This window comes from Zingiber officinale, chromosome 8B, assembly GCF_018446385.1.
Source record: "Zingiber officinale cultivar Zhangliang chromosome 8B, Zo_v1.1, whole genome shotgun sequence".
In the NCBI taxonomy this organism is placed as follows: domain Eukaryota; kingdom Viridiplantae; phylum Streptophyta; class Magnoliopsida; order Zingiberales; family Zingiberaceae; genus Zingiber; species Zingiber officinale.
The window spans coordinates 92,271,455-92,283,098 of NC_056001.1; the positions used below are offsets into that span (position 1 = coordinate 92,271,455).

The 11,644-nt window shown below is 45.9% G+C and overlaps 1 protein-coding gene across 1 annotated transcript; it reads right to left on the reverse strand.

The window, feature by feature from the left end:
- Nucleotides 1-7,457: 7,457 nt before the first annotated feature.
- LOC122014444 (beta-D-xylosidase 1-like) lies at nt 7,458-10,507 on the reverse strand. Its single transcript, XM_042570677.1, has 6 exons — nt 9,997-10,507; nt 9,534-9,827; nt 9,188-9,455; nt 8,762-9,106; nt 8,260-8,673; nt 7,458-8,187 (listed from the first exon to the last, which is right to left on the reverse strand). Exons 1-6 carry the CDS (start codon nt 10,402-10,404, stop codon nt 7,595-7,597), a joined length of 2,322 nt encoding a protein of 773 aa, XP_042426611.1. The 5' UTR covers nt 10,405-10,507; the 3' UTR covers nt 7,458-7,594.
- Between the last annotated feature and the right edge of the window lie 1,137 nt (nt 10,508-11,644).

The window sequence follows — 11,644 nt, forward strand, 5'->3', positions numbered from 1 at the left end:
GATTTCTACCTAGGTTTTCCTTAACTTTAGAAGCGTTAATCCTAGGGTTGGTATTTCTAGTGTTATCCTTACCTAGGCTAACATGTTTAGCTCCTAAGCACATGTATTGGTTCCTAAAGTTAACATGCTTATCATTATTAACAATTGCAACAAAACTACTAGCATGAGTTTTATTAGAATTGCAATAATGAACCTTAGAGGTTACCTTAGGGTTTGCCTTAGCTCCCCCTATCGATGTGCCCGGTCTCTTGCCCTTGTGAGGTTGCCTCCCCCTCGGACAATGGCTCCTATAGTGTCCCCTTTGCTTGCATTGGAAGCACACGATGTGCTCCTTGCCCTTGCGTTTTGGGACTCCGGCTTCCTTGAACTTTGGCGTCGGTGGAGTCTTTCTTACCCTCTTTGGACACTTACTCTTGTAATGTCCATGTTCCCTACACTCAAAGCATATTATATGTAACTTATTTGAAATTGAAATGCTTGAGTTACCTAGGTTTGGGGATGGGTGTGAGCTCTCTTCCTCATCCCTTCCGGAGGTAGATGTCTCTTCTTCTTGCTCCGAACTTGAACAAGAGGAACTCTCCTCCTCTTCTTCCTTGGATGTTGAGTAGCCCTCAACTCCCAATTCGCTCCCTCCATGATGTGAGCTACTTGGCTCACTTAGCTCCTCTTCATGGCTTGAATTTGAGCTCTCCTCATGGAACTTTGCCAAGTTGTTCCACAATTCCTTGGCATCGTTGTATCTACCTATCTTATGCAAGATATCACTAGGTAATGAAAATTCAAGAATTTTCGTTACCTCGTCGTTGATTGTGGATTGGTGGATTTGCTCTTTCGTCCACTCCTTCTTCTTGATAGGTTTTCCTTCCTCATCCATCGGTGGGGAAAACCCTTCTTGTACACAAAACCAATTTAACATATTAGTCCTAAGAAAATACATCATCCTTACCTTCCAATATGTGAAGTTGTCGTGAGACTCGTAGAAGGGTTGAATCGTGACATCTTCTCCATAGAGATCCATCTCTAGCTTTGCTCCCACGGGTGTTGATCCGATGAAGAGCGGCCTCGCTCTGATACCACTTGTTAGGATCCTTCGTACGGCTAGAGAGGGGGGGTGTGAATAGCCGACCCCAAATCGATCGCGTTTCTTCCTACAATTCGTTAGCGCAGCGGAAAAACAAACAAGGAAACGAAAACAAGAAGATCAAACCTCAACGCGTCGATGTAACGAGGTTCGGAGATGATACTCCTACTCCTCGGCGTGTCCGTAAGGTGGACGAAGCCTCTCAATCCGTCGGTGGATGAGTCCCCGGAGAACCGGCTAATAATATACTCCTTGTGGGTGGAGAAACCTCACCACAATCTTTTGCAACAGCAAACAAAGGAGTACAACAATAGAGACAACAAACAAGAACAATAGAAATTGTAAAACACTTGCTTGCCTCTTGTTGTCGACTGGAACCTTGATGAAGCAGCAGCTTCTCAGATCCAGCAGCTAGAACACCAGCAGGAAACTCACGCAGAGCTTCAGCAGCGATGAGAGCTCAGCAAAGCTCAAGAGCACACCAGCAGCTCAGTAGTCGAAGAGCAGAAGCTCAAGAAGAAAAGAAGAAGTCGCCCTGTAGAAGCCCTCAGCCCCTTTATACCTGCGAAGGAGAAACAGCGAAGAAACTAGCCGTTGCGTCGCAACGGCTAGAACTCTGATCGGTCTACGGACCGATCAGGACCTGTGCTGATCGGTCCCCAGACCGATCAGTCAGTGCACAGAGCCTACTGTGCGTACTCTGATCGGTCTGTGGACCGATCAGGACACAGCTGGATCGGTCCACAGACCGATCCCAACTCTGGCTGTGCTTCCGCGACATCGTCTCCTGATCGGTCCCTCGGGATCAGATATCGATGCGTGGACCGATCACCGCCTTTTTTCGCCTCGTTGCTGCGATCGGTCACCGTCGATCAAGAATCGAACAGAGCTTCGATATCGATCGGTCACCGCACCGATCGAGCAAACAGTATCCGGATCGGTCGGTGACCGATCCGAGCTTTTGCCCAAACCAAGTCCCAAGACTTCCAAACCAATATCCGGTCAACCTTGACCTATTGGTTCATCATGCTTAGCATCTGGTCACTCCCTTGACCTGCTAAGACTCCCCACCAAGTGTCCGGTCAATCCCTTTGACCTACTTGGACTTTCCAACACCAGAAGTCCGATCATCCCTGATCCATCTGGATTTTCCAACACCAGAAGTCCGATCATCCCTGATCCATCTGGATTTTCCCTTGCCTGGTTTCACTCACCGGGACTTTCCAACCGCCTAACATCCCATTAGGACTTTCCCATCGCCTGGCTTCACTCACGGGACTTTCCACACCGCCTAACATCCGTTAGGACTTTCTCATTGCCTAACATCCCGCTTAGGACTTTCTCATTGCTGGCTTTACTCACGGGACTTTCCACACCGCCTAACATCCCAGTTAGGACTTTTCCTCGTGCCAAGCTCCCTGCTTGGACTTCTCCGTGCCAAGTCTCCATACTTGGACTTTTCCAGTGCCAAGTCTCCATACTTGGACTTTTCCCGTGCCAAGTCTCCATACTTGGACTTTTCGCGTGCCAAGCTCCCTGCTTGGACTTTTCCAGTTCCAAGTCTCCATACTTGGACTTTTTTTTTTTTTAGTGCCAAGCTCCCTGCTTGGACTTTTCCGTTGCCAAGTCTCCATACTTGGACTTTTTCCCGAATCAGGTCAACCAGGTCAACCTTGACCTACGGTTGCACCAATAATCTCCCAAACATCTATTCTTGTCCCATATCAAGAATAGAACTCTCTCACGAGTGTCAAACATCAACATGCAACTCAACTAGGTCAATCTTGACCTAAAGTTGCATCAACAATCTTCCCAAGTCAAACATCAAAATACAACTCGAGTCAAGTCAACTCGAGTCGGGTCAACCAGGTCAACCTTGACCTAAGGTTGCACCAACACCTGCAACCACAGAGTTAATCTATTTGCACATCTTACTATTATCCTGCCTAAAATATGTATGACATGTGCATAATTAAACTAAAAACCAAACACACAGAGGTATAACCTAAGTCTGATACCAATTGTTGGTTGCTACTTGGAATACCATCCTAGTTCCCCTGTACAAAAATATGTACAAGCATAGAACTATCCTAGCTACCCATGTGCTCTACTGAAGTTAAATTTGGATTGCAAATGATGCTTAACATTATTAATCCAAATTGTCCTTCAGAAGTTAAACTTGGATTGAAAACGATACTTAACATTTTTACTCCAAGTTTAACCGATGTGATCTTCCTAAGTTAAATCATATTACAGAAGTTAATCAAATATCTATTTCAAAGATCGGCTTCCAGGTTAAACATGGCGAGGCACTAGGCTTTCTTGGGTATGAGTTCATCCACCACTTCCTAGACAAAGCCTTTAAAAGAAAATGGATATTTAACTTCTTACAGTAAACTAGGTTTAACTATAGAGACCTCAATAAAAACACAATATCGAAACATGAAATCGAACAATAAAATCAATAACAAAAACGATAACTAAAAATCGATAACCTCTTGTGTTTGGTTTTTCAAGATCTATACAAAAGATGAACTAGTTATGATGCGGAAACTAATAACTAGTTATACCTTTTGTAGCTTATAGACCTCTTGATCTTCTATTGTATGCCTCTCCTTCTCTTGGACGTCGTGTGGGCGACGATCTTCCAAGATGAAATCTACCCAAGCTTCTTCCTTTGCTTCCAAGATCCGGCCACCAACTAACCTCTAAGGGATGCTAGACAAGAGAGCTTCCTTCTCTTCTTCTTCTCCTTAAAGCAACCGACCACCAAGAGATCACCAACTAGATGCCGCCAACCACCAAGGAAGAAAACAAAAGGAGAAGAGAAAAGGAATAGGGTCGGGCACCAAGGATTGAAAGAGAGGAATAGAAGATGTGTTGTCTCATGAGGCACCCCTCCATCTCTTTTATGATCCTTGGTTTTGGCAAAAAAGAAAAGTTTTAAACATAATTAAAGCTTCCTTATATTCCTTGCCAATGACTAAAAAGGAAAGTTTTAAATCAAAAAATTAAAACTTCCTTTTATGCTTGTCATGGTTGGCCATATACTTGTGCTCCAAATAAGGAATGTTTTAAATATAAAATTAAAACTTCCTTATTTGTTTCCGGTAAGAAATTTTAATAAAAAAATTTCTCTTTTAAATCCTTTGTTGGTTATAAAAGGAAAATTTTATAAATTAAAATCTCTCTTTTAAAACATGTGGATGGTTACAAAAAAGGAAAGTTTTATAAAAAATTAAAACCTTTCTTTTAACTACAAATAAGGAAAGATATCAAACATTTCTCTTAATCCTTTGTAGAAAGCTATAAAAAAAAAGATTTTAAAATTTAAAAACTCTCTTTTAAGATCATGGCTTCCATAAAAGGAAATATTTTAAAATTAAAACACCCTTTTCTTTTAATGTGGCCGGCCACCTAGGTTGGGCTCCAAGCTTGGCCGACCATAAACTTGGCTCCAATCTTTGGCTTGGCCGACCCTAGCTTGGGCTCCAAGCTTGGCTTGGCCGGCCACCATAAGATGGGTAAGAAACTTGGCTTTAAGTGGATATAAGGTTTTATAAATAAAAGGCTACAACAGGGACCGAGAGGAGGAATTGGTTTTGGTTTCCCGATGAGCTTGAGCTTCCCGTGTTCACCCCGAACACCCAACTCAAGTTCATCAATAATAACTCATACCACTAAAGAGTTATTATTGCACTATTGCACCAATCTCATATTACAATATGAGCTCATTTTTATCATGAGTGTGTTAATCTCCCTGTATTTAAGATATTGAATGCCCACTAATTAAATGAGTTACTGATAACTTACTTAATTAATATCTAGCTCCAAGAGTAGTACCACTCAATCTTATTGTCATGTCGGACTAAGTCCACCTGCAGGGTTTACATGACAATCCTTATGAGCTCCTCAAGGGGACATCATCAACCTAGATTACTAGTACACAGCTTCATTCTATAATCAACAACACACCATATAAATAATATCATTTCCCAACTTATCGGGCATATTGATTTAATAAACTAAATCACACCCTTTGATAAATTAAAGAAATAAATATTAAGTATACGTGCTTGTTATTATATTATGATTAAGAGTGCGTACTTCCATAATAATAGAGGTTTTGTTTTTTTGTGTAGTCAGTATAAAAAGAAACTGCCTCAAATGGTCCTGTTCAATACACTCATAGTGTACTAGTGTAATTTTATAGTCAAGATAAACTAATACCAAATTACACTACAACCACTCCAATGGTTTGTCCCATTCTATCTTGGTTGTGAGCTATTATTTATAATTTATAAGGAACTGATAACATGATCTTCTGTGTGTCTCCTCACACCATGTTATCTACAATATAAATTAAATGGACAACTACACTTAGCATAAATATAGACATTTAACCAATGCGATTCTTATTTCAAAATAAATATTTATACAAAAAGCTAGACTTTTAGTATACACTCTAACACTAGCTTCACTCATTAGGGCCCGATTTCACTCACCAGCACTTCCACCACCTAGCTTCACTCACTATGGTCCGGCTTCACTCATTAGGACTTCCTCCACCTAACTTCACTCACTAGGGTCTGGCTTCACTCAACAGGACTTCTACTTTGTCTAACCTTTGGTTAGGACTTACCTTTGCTAGTCATCTAGTCCTGACTAGACTTCTCTCTCCCAAACATCAAGTCTTGTTTGAATCAACCCTTGGTCAAATTAACCAAACTTAGATATATTGTCAAACATCAAAACCCTAGAGGTCGATTGCATCAACAACTAGTGGCAGTCACAGCAGTATACGGGAGGAAGAGAAGAAGATTAAGGATTTAGAGAAGGGTTGTAGTAACATACAAGATGATACCAGTGGCAGTCGCAGCTGCATACGGGAGGCAGTCGAGCCAGTACGAGGGGTCGCCTCAACATCAAGGGCGAAGGAGGCAAAGAGACGGGTCGATCTACTGTGGTTGATCGCCTCAGCACCGGGATCTGCCGCTTGACGAAGGTGGGGTTGAAGAGATTGGGCAGTGTGAAGGGAGCATGAATGAGGTGAAGGAGGTGAAGAGATTAGGGCATTTGCTGTTTGACGAAGAGGTGAAGGAATAAGGCAAGGAAATTTTGCCCGTAGTCTTGGCGGAGGGAGTTCAGAGGAGAGGTTCATCGAGAGGGGAGAGGGCAAGAGATGAGGAGATGAGTACGTACGCATGAGAGGGATTCAGGAGGAGAAGACTATGTGTGAGAGGGGTTCGGTAGGAGAGATTTAGGAGAAAGGTGGGTGTCAAGTGAAATCTAGGGCTTTTCTACTCTTTAGTTACATCCAATAGTTCAGATTTAGATGAGGGCTTGACAATAGACAACATTTAAAAAAAAAACATTGTCTTTGATCCAAAAAATCACTAATAGACAATGATTTTTTAAAAAACGTTGTCTATTAGTTAGAAAATAAAGACATAAACAACGATTTTTAATAAAAGCATTGTTGAAAAAAAAACAACACTTTTGACAAAAAATGTTGTCTTTTAAGTGTTGTGTATACACTTTTTTCTTGTATTTGTTTAATCTAGAGAGATTAAAGTTTGCTAATGATGATAGCTTCATGAAACATTATAAAAATCTCGAAGAAACATTGAGATATAATGGCAAGTCGGATATTGATGGAGATGATCTGTATATTGAGTTATCAATCTTGAAATAGTCTTTATCGGTGAAAGTAAAAAGAGCAATAGATATTTTGAATTATCTGAAAAATATAAATGATTGTTATCTAAATACTCATGTTACATACAGAATTTTATTTACTATACCAGTTACAGTGACATATGCAGAAAGAGCTTTTCTAAGTTGAAGTTAATTAAAATATATCTTCGATTAACCATGTCACAAGAAAGATTAAATCGATTAACGATATTATCTATTAAAAAAAAATAGTTGAATATCTGGATTATACAAATTTAATTGATATTTTTACAACTAAAATAGAAAGACATGTTATATTCAATTGATTATTGATAATATTTATCTTTTTATTTGATTATATTTTGTAATATTAAATATTATTTAACTTCATATTTTATTTTATATATTATAACTTACTAAAACATAATAGTAATATATATGGTATTAAAATAGTGACATATATTGTATTAAATGATTATAGATAATATTTATTTTTATTATATTTTAAAATATTCATATTATTCAATTTTTTATTATGTATTTTACAGTTTTTTTATTTAAATCGGTACGGCCCTGCTCCCAGGCAAAGCGTCGTCAGAGATACAGATATAAATGGACAATTTGAGACGAAAGAGTCAGAACTTAACTGCTTCGAGATTGAATATTTATTATTGAATATTGAAAATGAAACCAGCTCCGCCAAACAATCTTACTTCGCTATATATGTGCTTAATTTTGCAATCGACACGAACGATTTAACAAGAATTGGCAATCTGATCCCGCGCCCTTCACCTTCGAGGCAAATTATCTAAACCGCCACTCATCTTGCAGTCTCCCCTACCACTGCAACGAGTCGCCCTGCAACGACAAGGTGTGCGTCAACTCGCCGATCTCAAAGCTGTGGTCCCCCAGGGGAATTCGTCGGACCCCGTAGACGTCCGCCACCGTGAGATCCGTGCACACGTCGAGGCCCAGGGCCACCCTCACCCGCTCCCCGGCAGCCACGTGCACCTTTTCGAACGCGACCAGTTGCCTGGCGGCGGCCGCGTGCCCGGCCGGCGGGCGCCAATACACTAGCACTGCGTGAGCGCCGTCGCGATCGCCGGCGTTGGTTACGTCGACGTGGACGGGAACGGCGAGGCCGTTGCATTGGGCATGTTTGACCCGGACCGCCCGGTTGGTGGTGGAGTTGAGCGGATTGGTTTGGGTGCCTGCCAGCCGAACCGAGAGCCGGGACGGAGCAAGGGCCAGCGAGTGAGTGAACACGCTGTAGCTCAGGCCGTGGCCGAAGGGGTACACCACCGGGCCGCTGTAGAATCTGTACGACCGGCCTGGATAGCCTGTGGAAGGGTTGGGCCGCATGGCCATGTCGGTCATTGCGACTTTGTCTACGTAGAATTGAGGGTACCACGTCACCGGCAGTTTACCGCCTGAGTGATAACGGGAACAGCCGAGCATTAGTGTTAAATTGTGAGTGGTCGAGAGCGGTTATTGTTAATAACCTGGATTATGCGCGCCAAAAATGACGTCGGCGATGGCGGCGCCGCCGGCCTGGCCGGGGTAGCCGGCCCAGAGGATGGCGTCGACATTGGGATCTGCCTCAGCAAAGGAGACATCGAGGGGGCCGCCGCTCATGAGGACGAGCACGGTGGGACCTTTGGAAGCCTTGGCTACCGCCGTGATCAGCTCCTGCTGCCGGCCAGGAAGAAGGAGGTCGAAACGGTCCCGCCCCTCGGCCTCAATTGACAGGTCAAGGCCCACCACCAGAACGACCGCGTCGGCATGCCTTGCCGCCTCCACCGCGGCGTCGACGGGCTGCTCCCCAGCGCAGGCGACGCTGGTGCATCCCACCGCATGGACCGTCCTCGCGTAGCTAGCGATGCCCTTCAGCGGGCTTGTGTACGCACAAGGAATGCCTATTTCATCAAACAGTCAGAAGACGGTAAATTATGCTGCGAATTGAGTTCCCAGTGGCTTCTGGGAGTAATCGGAAAGTTCTGTTACCGGCGTAGTTTCCGATCATGGTGGTAGTGGCATCCGAGTTGGGGCCGATGACGGCGACCGTTCGTAGGCGGGAGGGTGATAGCGGGAGCGTCTTGGCTCGGTTCTTGAGCAGAACAATAGCTTGGCGTGCGGCCTCGAGTGCGAGACTCCGGTGCGAATTGGAGCACAGATCGCTCAGACCGATGTCACGGAACGGCTGATTTTCTCCATCGAACAGGCCGAGCCTCATCTGCACAGCCACAGTGTGCGTCAGCGCGGAGTCGATGTTTGCCTCGCTCACTTTGCCCTGTCTCAGCGCGTTCTCCGTGTACTGCGCCAGGAACGGCCCGCAGTCCAAGTCCAACCCTGGAAGAAAAAACAACGAAACATAGTCATTGGTTTCGCGACGGCATTTTGTCAAATGCGCAGTGGGCGACGCAGGGGTACCGGCTTTGAGCGCGTAGGCGACGGCGTCTTCGGGTCTGGAGCCGTAGTGTTGCGCGTTGTAGAAGACGCCGACTGAGTCACAGTCGGAGACGATATAGCCGTTGAGCCTCCATTGGCCGCGGATGGTGTTGCGGAGGAGGTTGGGATCGGCGCAGCTGGGGACGCCATTAACTTGATTGTAGGAGCACATCACGCTCGCCACTCCGCCGTCGAGCACGCATGCCTTGAAGGGCACATTGTACGTGTCCTCCAGATCTTGCTTGCTCACCTTAATTTAAAAAGCTCCAAAATTAGGATCGGGAAGATGAAACAGAAGCGGGCGGAGGAGAGCTGGTCGATGGATTACCTTAGCGTTGAAATGGAAGCGATCGTAGCCTTTCCAGTTGTCGAGGTCGTAGGCGGTGTAGTGCTTGCAGCAGGCGGCGACCTTGAGGCGGGAGAGGCCGCGGTTGCCGCCGGAGGGCTGCTGGAGGCCGCGGACGTAGGCGGCGGCGTAACGGGCGGAGACAGCAGGGTCCTCGCCGGGGGTCTCCTGGCCGCGGCCCCACCGCGGGTCCCGATAGATGTTCACATTGGGGCTCCAGTACGTGAGCCCCGCCCTTCCGCTGTTGTACAACGCCCGCGCTTCATCTGACACTACCTGAGACAGCAGAAACCACACACAATTGTAGAACTATTTTTGGTGAGGAAATCAAAACCCACGAACAATTGTACAACAATTCTCTATTTGAAACAGGAGAAAAGGGGGGAATCAGAACTGGCAGCCGGTAAAGGTGAGAGATCTCGCGAGTGGGGCTCATTTCACATACCTTGCCCATGAGCTCCCAGAGGGAGGCATTGAAGGTGGCGGCGGAGGAGATGACCTGCGGAAAGCTAGTGGCGGAGGGGTAGTCGCCGCCGAAATGGACGCCGGGGCTGACAGCCACGCCGTGGAGCGCCTCCGACCACCACTCGTAGCGAGGGATGCCGAGCCTCGGGACCCCGGCCGCATTGTTCACCAGCATCGCCACCTTCTCCGCCACCGTAAGCCGCGCGATCAGGTCGCGCGCGCGCTCCCGGATCGGGCGACCCGGCTGGCAGAACGGCAGCGCCTTGGTTGCACTGCCGCTCCCGCAGGCGAATGCAGCCGCCGATCCGCCGCCGACGAGCGCAGATGCGGCGAAGGCCACGGCGAGAAGGAGAGAGGGGAAGATCAGCGAGGAGTTGGAGATCGCCATCGGCGGAAGTATGGGTGAGGAGTGGAGGTGAAGGTCGAGGGGTATAAATAGTGAGGGAGGAGCGTTGGATGCAAGGTGATTGGACGGTCGCGATGCGAGATGCGGCCGTTGGAATGGGAGGGAAGCGATGAGGCAGTTTGTTCTCGACAGAAAGGATTGGTTGGCTATTTTGGGAATCCCGTCGTGCCGAAGCCTTCCGTCCGCAGTCGATTCCGTGCTTTACGATTCGGGCAGAGGCTGGATGAGTATCGTGCTATTTTGCAAGTTGCTCAGATATATTTTTTTAATATTAAATTGGATTTAAATAAGACAATTAATAGTCTTTTACTTCATCTTAGAGTTTAAATTCAACTATTTTAAATTATTTTTTATTATTCTTTACGTGTTTGTACTACTTTATCTATCACGCTAAAATTTCTGATTACTTATTATAAAAAAATAAAAAATACTATTAGATTTATTATGATTCTTGATGTGGATATGAGTTAGAGGTATAGGAAGAATTAAAGGGGAATCTCGGTAAAGCCGAGGTAAATATTTTTTTTATATACTAGTCACTATTCCAAAGGTTAGTAGTCGCCCGTGATTTACCTTCTCCGTGTTGGACTTGGGACGGATTGACGGGAGCGCTGGGGGCGAGCGTATTCGTCTTTTTTACCACAATAGGAAGAATTAAAGGAGGGAGGAGGGGCAATTTGGGAAAGGTACTGTGTAGAGTTTTAAGAGAAAGAATACTATAGTAAGAGAGGGAGGTTTTTTGTGGCTTTGCTTCACCACCGCCAACAGGGACCAAGAAGAAGATCTTCTTCCTCGTCCTTGCACTCCTCGCCAACGACGCCAGCCCCCCTCCTCTTCCTCCGATCACCACCTCCTCCTCTTCTCCCTACATACGCATGTCGCCCCTCTCTCACGCTCTCTCACCTTCGCCGCCGAGGGGGCTTGGTCGCCGCCACGATAAGGAAGGGGAACGGGGGAAGAGCTTCTTCTCCCTCTTGCCACCACCCTCGACTCCTCTCCCTTTCTTCTTCCAGCCGCCACCATAGCCACGAGACACACGCAGCCATCCCCATTCAGCGCCGCCTCGCTGGATGCCCTCGCCGCCGCCACCATGAACGGAGGTTGGCCCTTCGTCATTTGGAGAAGCCGCTGCTTCGCCGCGGTCTTGCCGGCGGCGTCACAGATAGAGGGTTCTTCTTGGCTTCGCATGTCGCCGTCACCAAGGGAAGGACGCACTGGGTCG

Bases quoted from the DNA above. Each gene is read 5' to 3' on its own strand.
- LOC122014444 (XM_042570677.1), bottom strand. From the start codon at position 10,404: ATGGCGATCTCCAACTCCTCGCTGATCTTCCCCTCTCTCCTTCTCGCC. The intron at 9,456-9,533 runs GTAATCCATCGA...TTTTAAATTAAG, and splicing joins GCTTCCATTTCAACGCTAAG to GTGAGCAAGCAAGATCTGGA. The intron at 9,107-9,187 runs GTACCCCTGCGT...TTTTTCTTCCAG, and splicing joins CGCCTACGCGCTCAAAGCCG to GGTTGGACTTGGACTGCGGG.